Here is a 23,748-nt window from a genome sequence, read left to right as displayed (position 1 = left end):
TGTTCTGTGGTGATGTTGATACCTACCTCAAAGGGTTGTTGTGGAGATCATGTAGAAAGCGCCCAGGATTGCCTCTGGCACATGATGCCTGTTAATGGCTAATTTGATGATGACGATGGTATCCTGTGCCTTGCATTCTTGAGTCACACAGAGTGGCAAAAACTGGATTTGAAAGGGAAGTGACGGGGAAAAACAAGTCATTGTGTTCACTGTGGGGTGCTGGGGGGGAAAAGCACCTGTTATAAAGAAACAAAGGGAATAGTGAACTAAATGGTATATAAACCCGCAAATCACTGATCTCTCCCAGGCCCCACCTGGTGATGTCATCCAGATCCCTTTGCTGGCTCTGAGTTAGTTTGCTGTTGGCTTTGAAATTTTCTGGCAGCCAGTAGTTCCTCTATGTGACTTCTGACCTCTATGTGAACCCCAATAATTGTGAACAACCTCTTGGTGACACCCCTGGCCTTTTCATGACCCCAGGTAATTGTATCAAATAATTTGATAGCTTGGTTTTCCGCTTTAGATTCTAAAACACCTACCAAGAGTCTAAGGCCAGAACCTAATGGAATTCGTCACCCATTCATTTCACAGGTGTGAATGGGACCTGGGAGAGGCGTGGCCAGGCTCATTTTCCACTCTCAAATTTCTGCCTTGGGGTGTCTTTAGTATAGCCCATCGGGAAGAGGTGTAGCCCTGTTAAGTCACTTCCCTACTATCACCCTGGCCCCCAGGAGCACTTAGGACATTCAGGCAGCTTCCTGAGTCAGAGTCGTCTTGCCCAGTCCACCAGTTCTCTCTTCTTCTCTCTGCCAGGTAGTTTTGGCTTTCTCCCCAGTGCTCCCAGGGTCCCAAATGGTAATGGTGACTGCCTGTTCCCTCCCCACTAGACTGTGAGCCCCATGTGGACAGGGAGCTGCTCAGACCTCTTCTCACCACACTGTCCTCAGCACCTAGCAGCACAGTGTGCAGCCCTGGTGACCGTCACTGAATGAGAAAATGAAACTTCAAGAAACACTGTGGTCAAGGGTCAGTCCCCAGAAGTCCCTGAGCCCGCAACCACTTCCCAGGACCACCAGGTGGCGCAAACCACTCATTGCGTCTCCCCTGTGGTCTTCCAGCCCCTGGATTTGGACAGTCCTGGAAAATGGGTATATTAAGGGCAGAAGGGGGGGGGGGGATATGATGGTCCATTAGAATGCAGGAAAAAAAAATATTAGAACTTTGACTTAGATTTATTTTCATCTCATCTTTTTAAATTTCTATTTTTGTGTATGTTTTATAATGTACATAATATTTTAGTACAGTAGTACATGTATATAATTTACAATAAATAATTATACAATTAAGAAAGTGAACTAAAGATTTTTTTACTGATGGGAGACATCACTAGTGCTCAGGGAAGCCTATCTGCAGCAGACAGAAGCTTGCTCCTCTGCTTTCACTCACCCGCCCTCGTGAGGTGGAGGGGGGGAAGCTGACCCCCAAAATCAAAGACCTTTGAGCCAGCGTGGGAAAAGTACAGGGAGCTCTTGCATGTTACATCGCTCTTTCAATTTCAGTTAAGTGAACATTGACTTCCCTTCAGCAAAACAAAGGGGCCAGATGGCGTGGGTACAAAATACACTTCAGCTGATCCAAATCAAGTCGTCTGGCTTTAGATCACTACATACTTCCACAGACTCCTCCGTCCCTGGCACCAAACGTGAGCGTGCTTAATAAATGTTAGGTACTTAATAAGATAAGCCAACCTTGCCACTAACTAACTACGTTACCACTGAGATCAAATTGCTCCCAAGCTAATCGATTTCAAAAATATAAAGGGTCTGCTCGTCATAGCTCATGGAAGGTCCCGTCACCCCTCCGCTTGTCAGTCGGAGGAATTCGGGGTTTACAGGATACTAGTCTGTGATCACCACGTGGCAAATTCTTCTACCCCCCCCCCCCCCAGGCAGGTCCTTAGCTAGCATTTCTGAATCACTAGAAGAATGAAAGAAATATCAACTTAAAAACCAATCAGCAACTTCGTACTCCGCCTTTTCCCAAGACCAGGAATTACTGGCTTCCATAACCTTCCTCCACCGAACATCTTTGGGCTTGTTGACAAGTGGCTGTTGGCAAGGCAGTGTCTTTTATTCCTGCAGCAGCAGCTCTGTTCAAGAGGCCACCTCGAGCTCAGAGACCTGGCAGCACCAACATAAAGACCAAAATATAAACAGGGCCATGGTCCCATCCCACTCACACCCTAGAACGCCTGTGGGCCAGCTGGGGTGGCGCACACACCGTCTATTCCAAAGCATCAACTGTAAGAGCAGCGTAAGTCACAGGTCAGCCGGAAGAGGGGACAAGGGGGCAAGAGGAGGTCAGCATATCTCCACCTTCTCTCCCAGAGTGTCTGGGTCACCAAGGGGCCAGGTAGCAGCCCTCCTTGCTAACAGGTGGAGTTCTGGAATAGGCTTCTCCTTCATCTTATTTCATCTTGATACCAATTCCAAAATCATCTTTTAAGAGGTTCCTTATATATATATATAATTCTTATATATATACATTTTTGTCCATATAAAAGAAAGCAGGAGTGGCCTCCATAAATGCAAGGTGAGGTGGACGCACGAATGAGTAGACAGCTTGACATCAAGGGAGCAGGCCTGGGTCTTGGATTATTGCAAAGGGAAGCAGGAGAACAGGGCCTGGTTCCAGAAGCTACTGGGTGGAGGGAGGAGGGGATGGTGCTGGTGGTCTGCAGACCTGCTGCTGGTCAAGTCTGAGGAAGGAGGAGGAGAACGGCGGGGGGGGGGGGGTGGTCCAAGCTGCCAGCTGGAGTCAAGAGCTGCCCTTGGAAACAAGGGAGATGAGGGAAGGAACTTGTGAGAAGGGGAGGGCCTGGGAAGCCAGCTGCCCTTCCTCCTCCTCCAGTGAGATCGTGTCTAGAGCATGCACGTAACTGGCCTACAAAATGAGGCTCCACGGTGGAGAGGAATGTGAGGGCTGGGAGAAGGTCTGAGGCCCAGATAAACCCCAGGATGCAAGAAGATCAAGGCCATGAATAGCATCTCCATCTCCTTGGCCCACGGGGCTCTTCGCACCCCTCTGGCTGCCTGTCAACTGCCTGGAGCGGGCGCAAGTAGCCCCTGGCTGGAATTGTGCTCACTGACCCCTCTGGGGACATTTGCCTGCCTCTGGGGCCTGCCCATCTGTGCCAGCTAAGTAGCAGGCCCGGTGGGATCCTTCATAGCTTTGCTGCCAGTCACAGTCCCGTGGCCCTGGCTGAGGGCGGGGCTTGAGTGTGTCTTGCGGAGAGAAGGATCATCGCCTTCCAGAGTGGCCAGCCGGGCCTCGATCCGCTCCAGGTCATCTGAGCCCACTTTGATTTTCACAGCCAGGAGGTGGATATAGGTCTCATAACGGCTTTTCTAGAAAAAAGGCAGAGAAAGGCCAAAAACAAAGTCAAAGGACAAACAACAAAATGAAAAAAAAAAAAAAAGGATTTGGACCTTGTGTGACAAAAGACTAATTTCCTTAATATTCAGAGAGCTCTCACCAATCAATAAAAAGGAGATAAACAATACAATTTAAAAATAGGCAAGGGACATACACAGAAATTTTATTCATAATTTTAAAAATTCAAGTGAAGTGGCCATGATTTCTTGAGTATGACACAAAAGTACAAACAACCAAAATAAAAATTGACAACTGGGATTACAAAATTTAAAACTCATGTGTATCAGGGGCGCCTGGGTGGCTCAGTCGGTTAAGCATCTGCCTTCAACTCAGGTCATGATCCCAGAGTCCTGGGATTGAGCCACCCCACCACCCCCCATCCCTGTTAGGCTCCCTGCTTCATTGGGGAGTCTGCTTCTCCCTCTCCCTCTGCCCCTCCCCCTGCTTGTGCTCTCTCTTTCTCTCTCTCATAAATAAATAATCTTTAAATAAAATTAATATTTTATTTATTTGAGAGGGCAATTGAGAGAGAGAGAGAGAAAGCACGAGTGGAGGGAGGGGCAGAGGGAGAGGGAGAAGCAGACTCCCCACTGAGCAAGGAGCCCAACAAGGGGCTTGATCCTGGGACCCGGGGATCATGACCTGAGCCGAAGGCAGATGCTTAACTGACTGGGACACCAAGGTGCCCCTAAATAAAATCTTCAAAATAAGTCATGTGTATCAAAGGACACAATCAATAGAATGAAAAGGCAATCCACAGAATGGAAAAAATATTGGCAAATCCTATATCTGATAAGAGTCTAGTATCTAGAATTTATGAAAACTCCTACAATTCAACAACAAAAAACACGAACAACCCAATTTAAAAAGGGCAAATGTCTTAAATAGACATTTCTCCAAAGAAGACATACAAGTAGTCGATAAGCTCACAAAACGACGTCCCACATCACTCCTCACCGGGGACATGCACATCAAAACCACAGTGAGCTACCGCCTCACGCCTGCGGGAACATCTACTCGCAAAGAAAAACCAGAGCAAGTATTGGCGAAGATGTAGGGGGAGCAGAGCCCTCACGCACTGCTGGTGGGAACCATGGCACACCGCCGCAGAAGACAGTCCGGGGGCGCCTGGGGGCCCCGTCAGCTGAGCATCGGACTCTTGGTTTCGGATCAGGTCATGATCTCAGGGTCACGAGATCACGCCCCGAGTAGGGCTCCATGCTCAGCGGGAAATCTGCTTAAGATTCTCTCCCTCTCCCTCTCTCTCCGCCACGCTCTAATAATAAATAAATCTTTACAAAAAAAAAGAAAAAGGAAACAGTATGGCTGTTCTTCGGCAAGTTAAAAATAATATAACCTTGTGCTGCAGCAATACCATTTCTGGGCATATACCCAAAAGAATTTAAGGCAGGGTCTCAGAAATATTTGCATACCCACGTTCACAACAGCACCATTTACCAAAGCCAGAAGATGAAAGCAACCCAAACATCCAACAGCAGAGGAAAAGATAAAGAAGGTGCGGTATCTACATACAGCGGAACAGTATTCAGCCTTAAAAAGGAAGGAAATTCTGGGGCGCCTGGGTGGCACAGCGGTTAATCGTCTGCCTTCGGCTCAGGGCGTGATCCCGGCGTTATGGGATCGAGCCCCACATCAGGCTCTTTTGCTATGAGCCTGCTTCTTCCTCTCCCACTCCCCCTGCTTGTGTTCCCTCTCTCGCTGGCTGTCTCTCTCTGTCGAATAAATAAATAAAATCTTTAAAAAAAAAAAAAAAAGGAAGGAAATTCTAACACGGGCCATAACATGGATAAACTTGAGCATAAGCCAGTCGCAAAAACACAAATTCTGTATTTTTCCTCTAATACGCAATGACTAGAGTAGTCAGATTCGCAGACAGAAACTAGAACAGTGGTTGCCAGGGCTGGGGCAGGGGGAGGTGGGACGGAGCTGCTGTTTGATGGGTGTAGAGCTCCAGTTTGGGAAGATGAAAAAGTTCTGAGATTGGATGCACAACAGTGAACTGAATTATACACTTAAAAATGGTTAAGATGATAAATTTTATGCTATGTGTATTTACCACAATTTTAAAAATTTTAAGATTTTATTTATTTATTTGAGAGAGAGAGAGAGAAAGAGATACCAAGAGAGAAAGCACAAGCAGGGAGGAGAGGGAGAAGCAGACTCCCCGCCGAGCAGGGAACCCTACGCGGGGCTCGATCCCAAGACCCGGGGATCATGACCTAAGCCGAAGGCAGATGCTTAACCCCCTGAGCCACCCAGGTGCCCCACACAATTAAAGACTTTTTAATCCACATTAAAATAGCAGTGAGATACCCTTTGTTAAACCCATCAGATTGATGATGATTAAAACATTCAGTAATGTTCGGCGTTGGTGAGGGCATGAGCAGAGAAGTATATTCCTAAGCTAAAGTGTTATAAATTGGTGGGTGGAGGGGGGCACCTGGGTGGCTCAGTGGTGAACCGTCAGACTCTTGATTTCGGCTCAGGTCATGATCTCAGGGTTGTGAGATCGAGCCCCATGTCGGGCTCCGTGCTGGGTGTACAGCCTGCTTAAGATTCTGTCTCCCGAGGAGGCGGGTGGGGGATGGGGTAACTGGGTGACGGGCATTAGGAGGGCACATGACACGATGAGCACTGGCCGTTATAGGTAACTGATGAATTACTGAACGCTACATCTGAAACTAATAATGTACTATATGTTGGCTAGCGGAATTTAAATTAAAAAAAAAAAAAAGATTCTCTCTCTCCCTCTGCCCCTCCACGCTCGCTTGCACTCTCCCTCTCTCTCTCAAAAAAAAAAAAAAAAAAGTGTTATAAATTGGTAAACATTTAGGAGGGAAATGTGGCCGGCCATGCCTGAGAGCCTGACTCTGAGCTTCCAGCCCTCACCAGTCAGGAGAGGCTGAGGTGCTAAGGGAAGTGAAGACTAAAGGTCAGGACACGCTATTCTCACACGACTCGGCCAAGTGAGCAGAAAGACCCTTCGCTGCTGGGCTTCGCCTCCCCGCCCCCCAGCTAAGCCAGGGGGGATGTGAGAAAGACCAGAGTGCCAGAGTTACAATCAATCGCCTGGGTTAGGATCCTGGCTCCTCCATTTCTTAACTGTCACCTCAGGCAAGTGATCTGCCCTCTCCAAGCCTCAATTTTTCCATCTGTAAAATGGGGATAATAACAGAACCCATTTCCATAGAGTTGACAAGAGGATTAAATCAATGAGTACAAGGGAGTGAAGGCCATCATGCCTGACAACTGGCAGGAGATCAGCCCACTGTAGCTTTTGCCACCCCTTTTTTTTTTTTTTACATTGCAGAGAGAGTGGGTCTGAGAAGACTTTGAAAGCTGTACAGCTTTGTTTTTCAGAAGGTCAGGATCTCTCCTGGGAACTCTCCTCTCTTTCTCACACCTCAGTAGAAAATCAATGTAAAAATCCAGACGCTGAGATCAGCGACTTCCTGCCTTTCCTGCCCCAAAGGCTCCGTCTCAGCCTCTACAGTGTCCACCCGCGCCAGCAGGTCAATGCAAAGGCCTGTCCCAAAGGGACAGTGGTTCCTGCCTGCCTCCCCAAAGCCGCCCCCCTCTCCTTCACCCAATGAAGGCGATGCTCCGTCAGCCCCACTCACAGAGCGTCATGAGGCAGAATGGGGGGGGCAGGGAGAGACAAGATGGAGAGAAGGGAGAACTCAGGCGCTGTGCTTGATAAACATCTGTGGAAGAGGAAAAGGAGACGAAAGCAGGGTAGGTCACGCAGGTGGGCTTGAGCTGTCTATGGTTTGGGTGTAACAGCTCCCCGAGAAGCTGGTCCTGGGGGGAGTGGAGGTGAGGAGGGGCTTGGAGAAGGGTGCGGCCCACCTGGTGCTCTTTGAGAGACGCAAGCGAGGACATGACTGTTCAGCAATTGGCAGCCGGACTGTGCAGAGATTGGCCCACAGGAGGCCACGCATGGCTTATGGCTGCCTCAGGGGAGCCCCCAAAATGGAGAACCCCAAACCAGGAGCCCCTGGCTGCAGAACGAAGTTGGTGACAGGAGGGGGAAGAGCTGGCTTCCTCCTTCTGCCCCAGCCCCGTCCTTCGCAATCAGCCCCGAGGAGAACCCACCTCGAAAGTGAGATAATGCTCCTTCAGCCGGTTCTCCTCGGCCTCCTTGGACTTGACGCCCTTCTCGATGGGGTGACACCTGTGCTCAGCCAGCTCCGCGGTCACCTGCCTCAACTTATTCTCATGAGAACGCAGCTGCTCCTCCTGCAAAGACAAGTGCTGGGCTGGGAGGTCCCGCTTTCAAGACGTCATAGGCGTGGGTCTAAACCTGTCGTGCTGGATCTGCTTCAGCAAGGGAAACTGAGGCCTGGCCGGGGTCCTCAAGTATGTGGGAGACCTGAGGGAGTGCCCCTCCACCCTCCTCCTCCCTGCCTTGCTTTCACTGGCATCAGCCCTCTGAGATAAATCCACGGCAGGCTCAGGAGATGAGACCCCCTCACACTAAAATACACACAGACATTCCCTGACACAGACTCACAATCCCACCGGAAACGCCCCCCCACCGGCTCAGGTGGACTCACACATACACACACACACAATGGACCAAGGGACAGTCTGGCCTCGGCTACCCCTGGCTCCATACAATGCACACATTCTCTCGGATTCTTTTTTTTTTTTTCATTAACATCTAATGGATTATTTGTCTCAGGGGTACAGGTCTGTGATTCATCAGTCTTACACAATTCACAGCGTTCACAATACATACCCTCCCCAGTGTCCATCACCCAGCCACCCATCCCTCCCACACACACCCCCCCACTGCAGTAACCCTCAGATTGTTTCCTGAGATTAAGAGTCTCTTACGGTTTGTCTCCCTCTCTGGTTTCATCTTGTCTCATTCTTTCCTCTCTTCCCCTATGATCCTCTTCCTTGTTTCTCAAATTCCACATATCAGTGAGATCATATGATAATTCTCTTTCTCTAATTGACTTATTTCGCTTAGCATAATACCCTCTAGTTCCATCCACTTCATTGCGAATGGCAAGATTTCATTTTTGATGGCTGCGTAATATTCCATTGTATATATACACCACATCTTCTTAATCCATTCATCTGTCAGTGGACATCGGGGCTCTTTCCATAGTTTGGCTATTGTGGACTTTGCAGGTGCCCCTTCGGATCACTGCATTTGTATCTTTGGGGTAAATACCCTGTAGTACAATTGCTGGGTCATAGGGTAGCTCTATTTTCAACTTTTTGAGGAACTGTTTTCGAGAGTGGCTGCACCAGCTTGCATTCCCACCAACAGTGTAGGAGGGTTCCCCTTTCTCCACATCCTCACCAATCCCTGTGTTTCCTGACTTGTTAATTTTAGCCATTCTGACCCGTATGAGGTGGTATCTCATTGGGGTTTTGATTTGAATTTCCCTGATGCCGACTGACGTTGAGCACTTTTTCATGTGTCTGTTGCCCATTTGTACATCTTCTCTGCAGAAATGTCTGTTCATATTTTCTGCCCATTTCTTGATTGGATTATTCGTTCTTTGAGTGTTGAGTTTGATAAGTTCTTCATAGATTTTGGATACTAGCCCCTTATCTGATATATCATTTGCAAATATCTTCTCCCATTCTGTTGGTTGTCGTTTGGTTTTGTTGACCGTTTCCTTTGCTGTGCAAAAGCTTTTTATCTTGATAAAGTCCCAATAGTTCATTTTTGCCCTTGCTTCCCTTGCCTTTGGCGATGTGTCTAGGGAGAAGTTGCTGCGGCTGAGGTCGAAGAGGTTGCTGCCTGTGTTTTCCTCAAGGATTTTGATGGATTCCTGTATCACATTTAGGTCTTTCATCCACTTTGAGTCTACTTTTGTGTGTGGTGTAAGGAAATGGTCCAGTTTCTTTCTTCTGCATGTGGCTGTCCAATTTTCCCAACAGCACTTGTTGAAGAGACTGTCGTTTTCCCATTGGACATTCTTTCCTGCTTTGTCGAAGATTTGTTGACCATAGAGTCGTAGGTCCATTTCTGGAGTTTCTGTTCTGTTCCATGGATCTATGTGTCTGTTTTTGTGCCAGTACCATACTGTCTGGATGATTACAGCTTTGTAATAGAGCTTGAAGTCCGGCATTGTGATGCCCCCAGCTTTGCCTTTTTCAACATTCCTCTAGCTATTCGAGGTCTTTTCTGCTTCCATACAAATTTTAGGATTATTTGTTCCATTTCTGTGAAAAAAGTTGATGGTATTTTGATAGAGATTGCATTAAATGTGTAGATCGCTCTCGGTAACAAAGACGTTTTCACAATATTTGTTCTTTCAATCCATGAGCATGGAACATTTTTCCATTTCTTTGTGTCTTCCTCAGTTTCTTTCAGGAGTGTTCTATAGTTTTCTGGGTACAGGTTCTTTGCCTCTTCCATTAGGTTTATTCCTAGATATCTCATGGTTTTGGGTGCAGTTGTAAGTGGGATCAACTCCTTAATTTCTCTTTCTTGTCTCATTGTTGGTCCATAGAAATGCATCTGATTTCTGTGCATAGATTTGATATCCTGCCCCTTTGCTGAATTCCTGTATGAGTTCTAGCAGTTTGGGGGGGGGGGGGTCTTTGGGTTTTCCACATAAAGTATCATATCATCTGCAAAGAGTGAGAGTTTGACTTCTTCTTTGCCGATTTGGATGACTTTATTTCTTTTTGTTGTCCGATTGCTGAGGCTAGGACTTCTAGTACTATGTGGAACAGCAGTGGTGAGAGTGGACATCCCTGCCGTGTTCCTGACCTTAGGCGAAAAGCCCTCAGTTTCTCACCATTGAGAATGATATTCGCTGTGGATTGTCTCGGATTCTTGCCCAGGCACGTAGGATGGTCACAGACTCGGGATCTTACCCGGACAGTCAGAGACACTGTCACTCACAGACAAGCGCGCACGTACGTCCCACCCACCGAAGTAGAGCCAGACCACTCGGTGCCGTGCAGGCAATGAGCTGCATGTGTGTGCGTGTGCGTGACGCATGTGAGCAGTGAGGGTGTGGGTGCACAGCATGTGTGTGTGCAGGCACGCACACGGGTGTGCCTGTAAGGTATATGCGTGCATGGGGTGTGCGTACACGCACAGGGGCTCTGGGCAGAAGCTGCAGCCTAGGAGCTCAGTGGAGAGACCCAGGACAGGGGCCCAGGATGAAAGGGGCCCTGCCAAACACAGGAAGTACGGAGCTCCCCCTGCACTCCACCTCCCAAGTGGTGGTCCCCCATTTATCCTCTCCTCTCCAAAAAAACCCTGAAAAACTCAAGTTTTGATGACAAAGAGTTTTTTTAGGATTAGAAATAAAATACTTAAGGGTACGTAAGGACAGCAAAAGAGCACTGAAGGGCCAGCCAAGTCTCGCCCTTCCCTGGCTTCCTGTGACACACGCATTCTCTTGCATTCGTGCTCAGACACGCACCATACCCACAGACCCACAATGACATCCACAGGATAGCACACCATTGGCAGAGAAGAAGCAGGCCTCTGTGTGGTGTGTGGCCCATCTGCAAATGGCGATGGGGTGCCATGGGGATGGAGAAGCTCTGTCTCTTCACCTTGTCTCTTAGCCCAAGACTGGGCACCACATAGGAGCTGAAGTAGAGACTGTTGAACGGGGTTGGGGGTGCCTGGCTGGACGCAGCCTGAGGAGGCGGCACTGGGGTCCCAGGAGCTCATACCTGGCAGAGGCGAGTGGTGCAGGAGGGCAGCAGGGGCCGACAGAACTTCTTCATGGAGCTGACAGCAGCGGGGAAGGATGGCGCTGAGAAGATGGCGGCCACCAGGTTGATCCTAAGGATCCAGGACAGCATTTCCTCCTTGCTCCTAGGGACAGGAGGGGAGGGGAGAGGGCACCAGCTCCTCACAATAGGACTCCCTGGCCCCCACCGGAGACCCAGGACCCACCACTAGCCTGGCACAGGAGGGTGCCCCTCCCTTCACAAAGGGGGACAAAGGAATGAGGGAGGATGGCAGGAAGGGGGCTGGATGGGCCTGGTCAAGTCTGCGTAGGGAGCTCGCCTCTGTCCCAGCTTCTAGGCAAGACCTGGAATTTCACATGAAAATAAAGCTGTCCAGGTCCAGAGTCAATAGCCATGGAGTAACAGGCCCTAGAGCCAGTGGGCCCAGGCTGATGCCTGGATCTCTGGATCCTAGAGGTAACAGGCAAGCAGTATCCCCACCCAGGCCTCCTGTCCATGCCCCACTACCTCGCCCACAATGCACACTCGCATCCTGAGAGGTCACCTACCAGCCTTCCTCCTTTTAAGCTCATTTGACACATGAAACTCCAGTCTCAAGTCACAGGATAGGGTGTAGAGGAGTGGACAGAAGGCCCTCCAGGGAAACTGTAAGACGAGTCTTTCCCATCCGTCCCCCACCCCGATTTACAGTCAAGGATGACTCATCAAGGCTCCATCTGCCCTGGATTCGGGGACTTCGGTGCACAACAGAATCACCTGGAGGACGCGTTAGAATACAACTGCTGGCCCAGCCCCAGAGTTTCGGGTTCGGTAGGTCTATCGTGGGGCCAGAGAAACTGCATTTCTAACACGTTTCCAGGAGATGCTGAGAGGACCTCACTGGAGGACCTGTACTTCAGGGGACCCCCGCGGTCGGTCTGTGCCAGGCAGATACACTCACTCATACGGCTGACTGTGCAGGGCAAGCCGACAGCACCCCCCTGAGGCAGACGAGGAGCAGGGGGCAGTCCAGGCTCGATACTGCGGGCCCTGGGCCCAGGGTGGGACGGAGGGGGCTCCCATTCCTACTTACGGTGCCTGGAAGAGGAAGACCCTCCAGTCAGCCGTCTTCAGCTTGAGCACATTGGACTTCTTGCTGTAGTCGGAGGCCCTGGTGGCCAGAGCATGGTGCACGCGAATGGCATTCTTCAAGTCGCCCTCAGACAGAGCTTTGTCGGGCCTGTACTCATCCTGGACAGGTGGAGCAGGGGCACGCAAGCCTCTGTCATCACCAGACGCTGGCTCGCTAACCCACACTTCCTCGACCCTCACCATCCCTCCCTCTTGCTGTCCCTCCTGTCCCTCTGCTCCCTCCATTCTTCAGCTCTTGCCACTGTGATGCCATGCCCACCCCAACAAAGCACACCAGCCACTCCTCTTCACACCCTGGTTTGTCCCAAGGCCCAGAAAGAGTTTCCACTGCATATCTTCTGAGCCCCTGGACATTTGCAAGACCCCTCCCTGAGAACCCAAAGCTCTGTAAGCCCGAGTGGAAGGACCCAGCATCTGCCTAAGCCCCAGGTCCTGCCAGGGACCCTCTGGGCGCCACAAGACAGAGGCCAGTTGGAGGACCGCACCGGCTCTTCCTGGATGAGGACTCTCACCTTCTGCAGATACAGGATGGTCCCTTTGAGCACCGCGTAGAATTTCTTCCAGCCACGCCTCCCACGGGGTGCTAGGGATGGGGGTATGGGTAGTGTGGCCACCACCACCCACCCCAATATCGCCTCCCCTGCATGCCCCTACATGTCTACTGGGATGTGCAACCCCAGAGGAGTGACCATGGGAGCCAGACCCTCTCCCCCGAACTAGCATCCCTCCCCATGCCCCTTCCCTGCCTGACACCCACTCCTCTTGCCATCCATGTCGGCGTGAGTCTTCCGAGTCAGCACACCATGCTTGTAGGTGGTAGCGCTGAGAGCCTGCGGGACATCCAGGAAGGGGTTGCCACCATCCAGGATCCGTGTCACTTTCTTGGTGCCTGTCCCAAACTTGTCATCCACCAGCTCAGACAGTGATTTCCTCAGCTCGTCCTCATCACTAGGAAAATGCTAGACCTGAGCACCACCTCCATGGAAGCCTTAGCCCCACATGGACATGTTCTCTCCCCTCCAACCCCTCTCAGGGAAGCAGTCAGAGGTGAAGAACAGAGATGAGGAGGTTCCAGTTCCAGATCACAGATCCAGATCTTTGACGCTGGCCCTCAGTCTTCAGTTCTGACCCCTGTCCTCTGAGCTGTGATTTTTTTCCTCCAAGCTCTAATCCTCACCACTGACCACAAAGTTGGAGACCTTACTAGTTTTATTCCTGGTCTTTCTTCTCCTCTCTCCAACCCTGAAATCCCAGCTTCAGGGAACAGTGACCCATGGCCAGACTGAAGCAGCTGCCCAAGCCCCACAGACACACTGGGCCAGTAGATGAGGGCCCTAAAGTCTAGGCTTCCCAATAGAGCCCTGGGAGAAGAATGCCAGCTCTTCCCAGACTGTTGGGGTTCCTAACAATCCTTACCTATGATCTCTACATGGACCCAAAGACCAAAGCTGCCCTGGGGAGCACAGGAGGGTGAGGGAGCCAATTTCCCCTGGAGCTTCTTAATCTCCCCACCCCGCAAGGTCTCCACACCTCTTTCCAGATGGCTGGGCACCTCCAGGTCTCACCGCCTTTGCAGGGGAAGAAGTTAGGGGGAAGTAACCTCTCTCCACTGCCAAGAGCAGTCACTACCTCAACATGGTCATATTCTTGGTCTTATAGGGGGATTCTTGCCTCCTGTGTGCCTACCTCCCAAAAGGGGAAGAGCTATCATCATTGGGAATAGTGGCAATAGCACAGAACAGAAAATAAGTTGTGGAGATTATGAAACTAAAGTCACAGTTTAATCAATTCCATACCCGTTTAACATTGTACACTTTTTATCAAGACAGAAAATGTACCCAAAGGGGAGCTCAACACCTGGCTCTGGCCAGCTGGACTGGGGTCACCGGAGCTGTGGTTTGGGAGAAATCAGCACCATGGAGAGTGGCAGGAGTGACTTCCCTGCACCGTCAGACACTCCCCCTTTCCCTTCCCAGTGATTCATTTTCCCCATACCCATGCCCATGGGCACTACTCACATGGCCCATTCCAGCTTTTCATTCTTGATGGAGTTGTAAAGGGTCTGGGACAGGGGAAAAGAGAAAGAGAGGAGTTCAGATCAAGAGTCAAAGAAATTTCCATCTACCTTTAGTAATGTGGATGCAATGAGGAAGCATCTTTTCAGCCAGTGGGGCAAAATGGGTATTTGACTCATAGCTGTTTGTTGGTTGGGTGAATGAATGAGGGATGGGTGGGTAGATGATTGTTTAGATGAATGGGTGTATAGATTTGAGGAAGAGTTGGGTAGATAGGTTGGTGGGTAGGTGGCTGGGTGGGGAAATAAGTGGGTGGGTGAGTGTGCAAGGGTATAAGAGGTGTATGTGTGGATGATGGGTGAATGGGTGGGGGTAGGGGCAGGCGAATGAGTTTCTGGGTAGGTGAATCAATAAAAGGATGGGGGCACGGGAGGCTGGGTAAATGGGTAGATGGGGAGAAATGGATAGGTGGGTGTTGTGACTGGGATTATTTAATCTCACTTATAAATACATTATTAACAGCCCTTCTTGGTGGTAAAAAAAAAAAAAGAAAATTATGTTAAGAAGAGTGATGGAGACAATGTTCTATTTTTTGGCCTCCACACTCACTAGCCAACTACATACCTGGTATCAGCATAACCTTCAAACCCACTATCTAAAACTGAACTCATCAGGACACCTGGGTGGCTCAGTCGGTTAAGCATCCAACTCTTATTATTATTATTATTATTATTATTATTATTATTATTATTAGTCACCATACAGTACATCCCTAGTTTTTGATGTAAAGTTCCATGATTCATTACTTGCGTAGAACACCCAAGCATCCAACTCTTGATTTCAGCTCAGGTCATGATCTCGGGGTAGTAAGACGGACCCCTGCATCAGGCTCTGCGCGTGGAGCCTGCTTAAGATTCTCTCTCTCTCTCTCTGCCCCTCCCCCTGCTCACTCTCGCACTCTCTCTCTCTCAAATAAATAAATCTTTTATTAAAAAGAGGAAGAGAGAAAGAGGGAGAGAGAGAACACAAGCAGGGGGAGCAGCAGGCAGAGGGAGAGGGAGAAGCAGGCTCTCCACTGAGCAGAGAACCCGATGCAGGGCTCGAACCCAGGACCCTGGGATCATGACCTGAGCCAAAGGCAGACGCTTAACTGACTGAGCCACCCTGGCACCCCTCAAATAAATAAATCATTAAAAAATAAAAAATAAAAAATAAAACTGAACTCCTCATTTACTCCCCCAAAACATGCTCCTCTTCCTCCAAGGCAGAAAACTGACCAGGCTTGAAAGGCCAGAGTTCCACCCTGGGCTTCAGCCTCAGGAGAAAACTAGAATGCCTTCATTCCTGGTGATATTGGAGAAATGGGTGGGTTTTTCCCTGTGGTGATGACAATGACAGTTGCGGTGATGGCGGTGGGGGAGATAAAGGTACTGGTGATGGCAGTGGCAGCTATGACAACTGTTGTAGCTTTGAGGGTTACTGTGACGGCAATGAAGAGAATGGAGTGCTAAAAACAAATCTCAGAAAGCTTACCTCTCTGCCTAACTCAGGGACCATGTAACAGTCAAATGTTGAACTGGATGGTCACTAACTCTACGCCAAAGTCATGGGGGCCCTGACCCCAGTATTAAAAATGTAGACTGTCAGAGGGCCTGGCCAGCCCAGTCAGTAGAGCATGAGACTCTGAATCTTGGGGTCATGAGTCCGAGCCCCATGTTGGGTGTAGAGATTACTTTTTTTTTTAAGATTTATTTATTTATTTGGGGAGGGGAGGGGCAGAGGGAAAGGGAATGAGAAAATCCCTGCTAGGCGTGGAGCCCAAAGCAGGGCTCTATCTCATGACCCTGAGATCACAACCTGAGCCAAAATCAAGAGTCAGACACCCAGGTGCCCCTGGTGTAGAGATTTTTTTTTTTTATCTATACCGTCAGGATTTAGTGGAGTAGAGACCTCTCTCATCCCCACCCACTCCAGGTACAGATGGGGGCATGGGAACCCGTAACAGGTATTACCTTCAGCAGGTCTTTGGCAAAGTCTTGGCCATCATTCAGCTGGTCCAAGTTGGCAATGAATTGCTGGCAGGACATCTTTTTGCCAATGTTCTGTAATGGAGAAATGGTTCTGCCTGAGAGTAGGGATGGAGGCTGGTAAGATCCCCACACCCTGCCCTGCCCAGCCAGAAGGGATGAAGCAGCATCAAGGGTAGTAATGAAAAATACTGCCTAGAGTTCCCTTGTGTCCCAGAGTTTACAAAACCCTTTTTCACTTTTAAGATTCTATGTGATCCTCAATGAGAAGTTGGGAGTTTTTCCTCAAACCCAGATGGAGTCAGGTTGGATTAAATAACATAATAGATGACATTTGCCAGGTGCCTAGTATGTTTCAGGTATTGTACTTGACATGCATTATTTTATTTCCTTCTCATGACAAGGAGAAAGTGAGGTGGGTATTATTATTATCCCCATTTGACAGGTAAGGAAACTGAGGTGCAGGAAGGTGAAGTGACGTGCCCATGATTACACAGCAAGGAAGTGGAAGGGCTGAGTGTGTCTGACACCAAAGCCCATGCTCTCACCCGCTACTCCATGGTTAACTCTCCCAAGGTCACACAGCACCAGGACTTGAACCCAGTCCTCTTGGCTGCTGAGCAGAAGCTCTGTGTATTCCGTCACAACTGTCTCACCCTCTCACCTGTACAGAGGGGCGGCAAGACCTCCAAGAGGTAGGTGAAGTGAGGGAGAGGTTGGTCTTAAGAGAATCAAAAATCAACTGCCACCAATACACATGGGTACCCCGTGCTGAGCTGGGCTGGGACCAAGGGACCCCAAGCAGATGGTCTCATTACAGAAGGCACAAAAAGACAAAAGGCTGGAAATGACTGTACCCCAAGTTCTGCCTTTTTTAAACCACTGAATAGCAGAGGGGCTCCAGCCCTCCAGACCCAACACCTGATGTGCATACTTTCAGACTCTTCTTGCAATATGCCTGTTGGAGGACACACTGGGTGGCACTTCACCTTCGTGAAGACAAAGACCCTTGAACACCAGATACTTATTGGTGTAGGATTTTGTGGATTTAGGTTGGCTATAAGACAGTGTTTTCCAAGACTTACCTACAGATGGGAACAGGTATTCCCCCACGAAAAGACTTCATAATCAAATAAAGTTTATTTACATGTTTCGGAGTCTTTAATAGGCTTTTGTGTGTTCAGAGTCTCCAAAGGAAGGATTCCATGTACAGCCTCCCAAACTCATTGACCTTGTCAGCATTTTAACAAAGAAAATCTATGAACATCATGTGGGACATTCACATACCACAAAAAATCCAGGAAACAAGGATATAAGGCTTTATAAGTAGCTGACAAGCAAGAATTTTCTACACCTTTCCAAAAAGTTAAAGAGATATATGTGCCTTGGGGCACCTGGGTGGCTCAGTCGCTAAGCGTCTGCCTTCAGCTCAGGTCATGATCCCAGCGTTCTGGGATTGAGCCCCACTTCGGGCTCCCTGCTCAGCGGGAAGCCTGCTTCTCCCTCTCCCACTCCCCGTGCTTGTGTTCCCTCTCTTGCTCACTGTGTCTCTGTCAAATAAATAAATAAAATCTTTAAAAAAAAGAGAGAGAGAGATGTGCCTTGATAGAGTATGTTTCATATGTTTATGTGTATATTTTACATATACATATATGTAAATACGTACACAGCCACTTATGTGTGCATTCATAATAGAGGGATATGAGGCGATAATGTCTGGGTTCCACACACGGAACATTCTCCAGCCACCAGTCAGTTCAAAATCAAAAAATAACCAGGCAAGATTTTCAATCCCAGAAATGACAGGTTATCCTGTTGCAAATGAATCTTCCTAACAGAAACAAGTGTTGGTCAAAATATTAAAACATCTGTGTGAAGGCACTGGAGAAATATAAGAGCAGTGACGACTTCAAGGGTAAAGATCCCGCAAGAAAGGAAGCAGGAAGATGTGAGCCCCATAAGGAGCAGCTTTCCTACCTGAAGCATTTGCCATTCACAAGCAGTGGCCAAAAGGCTGAGCAACTGAGCAGTCAGTAGGACTGGAGAGTGAAAATTGGAATTCAGGCCCACCAAGGACAAGGGGCCCTGGGGAAACACCCCAGTCATACTTCAACACAAATGTTGAAATTAAGAAAGGAAATACTAACGGGACTTCTTCTGGCAGAAGGAAAAGTATCCCAGATGGAAGCATGAAGAAGCAGAAAGGAATGAAGAGCAACAAAAAGGGTGGCCAAATCTAAATGAATATTGATTGTATAAAACAATAATAAGAGAGTTTTCGGGGGAAGGGCACCTGGGTAGCTCAACCGGTTGAGTGTCTGACTCTGGATCTCAGTTCAGGTCTTGATCTTAGGGTTTGTGAGTTCAAGGTCTCAAGGTTGTATTGGGGTCCACGCTGAGCATGGAGTCTACAGAAGAATAAGAATAAAAATAAGGGGGCCCCTGGGTGGCTCAGTCGTTAAGCACCTGCCTTCAGCTCAGGTCATGTTCCCAGGGTCCTGAGATCAAGTCCCACAACCAGCGGGCTCCCTACTCAGCAGGGAGCCTCCTTCTCCCTCTGCCTGCTGCTCCCCTAGTCATGCTTGCTCTCTCTCTCTGTCAAATAAATAAATAAAACCTTTTAAAAAAAAGATGACAACAATAATATATAAGTGGAGAGGGCAATAAATGGAGAAATGGAGCTTAAGTGTTTTAAGGTGATTTCATTGCCCAGAAACTGGAAAAACTACATTAATAAGTTAGGATGTACACTGCAAACAACAAAAAGAATTCATAAAGAATGAACAACAGGCTAATAGGATAAAAGGGAATTCTAAAAAATGCTTAAATAATCCAAAAGTAGGCAAGAAAGGAGAAAAAAAGGAACATAGAACTGATAAGTCAGAGAAAACAAATTTATCCTGGTATGTTTAATTATATTAGTAATTCATTAAATGATAAGATTAAGAGGCAAAGATTATCAGACTTGATTTTTTTTTAAAAAGTGTATCATACAAGACAAACCTCTTAAATATAAGGGGACAGAAATCTTACAAACGAAGGATAGAAAGAGATACACATGCAAACACTAACAAAAGAATTCCAGTATAGCCATACTAATATCTGACAAAATAGACTTGAAGAGAAGAAGCCTTACTAGGGATAAAAAGAGACATTTCATAGTGATAAAAGGGCCAATTTACCACATGACATAAGCATCCTAAATGTGTATGCACCTAATAACATAGTCCCAAAAAATAAAAAACACAAAGTGTTAGAACCAAAAAGAGAAAGACACATTCACAATCTTGGTTGGAAATTTTAACACTGCTCTCTCAGTAACAGAAGAACAAAAATCTAAACAATTCATTAGCAACAATTAGATAAAATGAACAAATTCCAGAAACACACAAACTATTAAAAGTGCTCAAGCAGAAATAGGAAATCTGAATAGATTTATAAGAAGTAAAAAGACTGAGGGGCACCTGGGTGGCCCAGTCGCTTAAGCATCTGCTTTCGGCTCAGGTCATGATGCTCGAGTCCCAGGACAGAGCTCCACATCGGACTCCCTGCTCAGCAGGGAGACTGCTTCTCCCTCTGCCCCTCACCCTGCTTGTGTTCTTGCTCTCTCTCTCGCTCTCTCTCTCGCATGCACGTGCTCAAATAAATAAATAAAACCTTTAAAAAACAAAAAGAAGGAAAAAGATTGAACCACTAATCGAAAACCTCACAAAAGAAAAGCCCAAAACCAGATGGCTTCAGTAGCAAACTTTACCAAACATTAAAAGAAAAATGAACACCAATAACCTCTCAAATTCTTCCCAAAAATTGACAAAACGGGAAAACTACCTAACTCATTCTATTGGGCCAACATTACCTTGATAACAAAACCAGAAAAAAGACATCAGAAGAAAACTACATTACAATATCCCTTGGGAATATGAATGCAAAAACCCTAAACAAAATACTAGCAAACAGAATCCAGCAGCATTTGGAAAGGATTATATAGCATGATCAAATGGAATGTATCCCTGTAATGCAAGGGATTCGATTAGATTCGATTAGAAATCTAACAATATACCATATTAATAGAATGAAGGGGGAGGGGATGTCACATGTTCATCTCAATTGATGCAGAAAAAACATTTCACAAAATTCAACACTCCTTTCATGAGAAAAAAAAAAACACACTGAACAAACTAGGACTAGTAGAGAACTTCCTCAGTATTAAAGGCATTTATGAAAAACTCAGCTAACATCATACTCCGTGGGGAAAGACTAAAAACTTTCCCCCTGAGATTAGGAAAAGGCAAGAAAGCCCGCCTTCCCCAATTCTCTTCAACACTGTACCAGAAGTTCTAGTCAGAGCAGCAATTAGGCGAGCAAAAGAAGTAAAAGGAATCCAAATTAGAAAGGAAGAAGTAAAACTATCTCTATTCATAGATGACATGATCTTGTATATAGAAAATCCTAAAGGATACACCAAAAACATGAACACATTCAGCAAAGTTGCAGAATACAAGATCAGCGCATAAAAATCAATGTTAGTAAAGAACAATCATAAACCGAAATCAAGAAAACAATTTCATTTACAATAACATCAAAAAGAAGTAAAAAGTTAGAAATAAATTTAACCAAGGAGATAAAAGACTTGTATACTGAAAACTACAAAAGATTGCTAAAAGAAATTAAAGACCTGAATAAACAGAAAGACCTCGGGTGTTCATGGATTGGAAGACTTAATGTAGCTACAATGGTAATACTCCCCAAACGGGTCTATAGAGCCAACACAATCCCTATCAAAATCCCAATGGCCTTTTTTATAGAAATGTAAAACCTTATAGTTAAATTCATATATAATTGTAAGGGTTCCCCATACCCAAAACAATCTTGGAAAAGAAGTTAGAAGACTCACACTTCCTGATATCGAAACTTACTAAAGACTTACGTAATCAAGACAGAGTGACACTGGCATTAGTATAGACATATAAATCAGTGGCACTAAATTACGAGTCCCTAAATAAAACCAAACATCTATGGACGATCAACTGGTTTTTATTGAATAAATGTGACGTAAAACACTGCATCTGTTTAAGGTACACAGTATGTTAATTTGATACATTTACGTAATATTATGGTCAATTAATATGGCCAAGACCATCTAATGAGGAAAGAATGGTCTCTCTAACAAATGGTGCAGGGACAACTGGATATCCACAGCCGAAGAATGAAACTGGACCCCTACCTTACTCCATATATAAAAATTGACTCAAAGACCTACACATAAGAGCCAACACCATAAAAGTCTTAGAAGAAAACAAGAGTAAATTTTCATAACCTTGGATTTGGCAATGGTTTCTTAAATGACCCAAAAGCACAAGCAAAAAGGGGGGGGGGAAGCAGATAAATTGGACTTCATCAAATTAAAAATTTCTGTGCATCAAAAGATGTATCAAGAGAGTAAAAAGACAACCCACAGATGGCTAAAATTTCTGCTAAGCATATACCTGATAAGGGCACCGTATCCAGAATATATAAACTCAACGACAAAAACACAAACAATGTAATTGAAAATGAGCAAATCCTTTGAGACAGCTGGCTAGCTCGGTTGGTGGAAACTGCAACTCTAGATCTCAGGGCTGTGAGTTCAAGCCCCATGATGGGTGTGGAGATTACTTAAAAATAAAATCTTTACGGGGCACCTGAGTGACTCGGTTGGTTAAGTGTAGGACCCTTGATTTCGGCTCAGATCATGATCTCAGGGTCACGAGACTGAGCCACACGTTGAGCTCTGTGCTGAGTGTGGAGCCTGCTTAGGATTCTCTCTCTCTCCCCCCCTCTGCCCTCCCCCAATCTCCACCCCCAGCTGTTCCCCACATGCATATGCTCTCTAAAAAATTTTTTTTAATTGAAAAGAATTTTATTCAAATCTTTGAAAAATAAAAAATAAAAATGAGTAAAGGATTTAAGAATTTACTTATTTGAGAGAGCGAGCATGCACACGGGGGGTAGGGAGAGGGGAAGAGGGAGACAGAATCTCAAGCAGACTCCCCATGGAACACAGAGCCTGACACAGGGCTTGATCTCACGACCCTGGGATCATGACCTAAGCCAAAACCAAGAGTCAGAGGCTTAACCAACTGAGCCACCCAGGCGCCCCCAAAGGATTTAAACAGACATTCCTCCAAAGAAGATATACAAATGATCAATGAGCACATGAAAAGACACTCAACATCACTAATCATTTGGGAAATGCAAAAATCAAAACCACAATGAGATAGTAAGATGGCTACTATCAAAACACAGAAAACAAGTGCTGGCAAGGATGTGGAGAAATTAAAAATGTGTGCACTGCTGGTGGGAACATAAAAAGGTTCAGTCACTAGGGAAAACAGTATGGCTGTTTTTCAGAAAGTGAAAAATAATATTACCACATGATCCAGCAGTACCACTCCTGGGCATACACCCAAACGGAATTTAAAGCAGGGCCTCAAAGAAATATCTGCACGTCCATCTGCCCACAGACGTATTATTCACAGAACCCAAAAGGTAGAAGCAATCCAAGTGTCCGTGAGCAGATGAAAGGATAAACTCAATGTGATATATGCGGACAATGGACTATCACTCAGCCTTAAAAAGGAAAGAAATTCTCATTCTGGGATCGGGCCCCGCGTCAGGCTCCTCCGCTATGAACCTGCTTCTTCCTCTCCCACTCCCCCTGCTTGTGTTCCCTCTCTCGCTGGCTGTCTCTATCTCTGTCAAACAAATAAATAAAATCTTTAAAAAAAAAAAAGGAAAGAAATTCTGTCTCAGGCTACAACATGGATGAACCACGAGGACATGACGCTAAGTGGCATGAATCAGTCACAAAAATATAAATTCTCTCTGATTCCTCTTGTTTGAGGAATCTAGAGTAGCCAAATTCACAGAAGCATCAAGTGGTACTGAGTTGCCAGGGACGAGGTGGAGGGGGGCGGTGAGGAGTAGTTGTTTACTGTGCGGAGAGTTTCAGGTGGGGAAGATGAAAAAGTTCTGGAGATTAGTTGCACAGCACCGAGATACACGTAACACTACGGAACTAAACCACATAAGATGTAACTTTGATGCTACATGTATTTTACCACAACTAAAAAAAATTTTTTACTACAACTGTTAAATAAATTTTCTAAAATCCAAAAAAAAAATGGGCAAAGGACTCAAATAGACATTTTTCCAAAGAAGATGTACAGATGGCCAACAAAAACAGGAAAAGATGTTCCAATGTCACTAGTCATCAGGGAAATGCAGACCGAAACCACAATGAGATACCGCCTCGTACCCACCAGGACATCGATCATTAAAAAGGAAAAGGAGTGTTAACGAGGATGTGGAAAAACCGAAACCTTCATACACGGGCAGTGGGAATTTAAAAGGGCTCAGCCACTATGGAAAACATTTTTGCAGTTCCTCAAAAA

General features: G+C 46.8%; 1 protein-coding gene across 1 annotated transcript in view; it reads right to left on the bottom strand.

Annotated features, from left to right (window-relative positions):
- Window positions 1-1,216: 1,216 nt before the first annotated feature.
- Window positions 1,217-23,748, bottom strand: part of PSD2 (pleckstrin and Sec7 domain containing 2) — a 47,967-nt gene continuing 25,435 nt past the window's right edge. Inside the window, exons 8-15 of the mRNA XM_026508120.4 lie at window positions 16,301-16,390; window positions 14,292-14,335; window positions 13,031-13,221; window positions 12,786-12,856; window positions 12,215-12,372; window positions 11,122-11,266; window positions 7,552-7,695; window positions 1,217-3,407 (exon numbers count right to left, since the gene is read on the bottom strand). Coding sequence (XP_026363905.2) covers window positions 3,198-3,407; window positions 7,552-7,695; window positions 11,122-11,266; window positions 12,215-12,372; window positions 12,786-12,856; window positions 13,031-13,221; window positions 14,292-14,335; window positions 16,301-16,390 — 1,053 coding nt within the window. The 3' untranslated portion in view covers window positions 1,217-3,197. The remainder of the gene's footprint in view (window positions 3,408-7,551; window positions 7,696-11,121; window positions 11,267-12,214; window positions 12,373-12,785; window positions 12,857-13,030; window positions 13,222-14,291; window positions 14,336-16,300; window positions 16,391-23,748) is intronic.

This window comes from Ursus arctos, unplaced genomic scaffold (assembly GCF_023065955.2).
Source record: "Ursus arctos isolate Adak ecotype North America unplaced genomic scaffold, UrsArc2.0 scaffold_5, whole genome shotgun sequence".
Classification (NCBI taxonomy): domain Eukaryota; kingdom Metazoa; phylum Chordata; class Mammalia; order Carnivora; family Ursidae; genus Ursus; species Ursus arctos.
The sequence above is the reverse complement of the archived record's forward strand: the minus strand, read 5'-3'. Positions and strand labels throughout refer to the sequence as shown.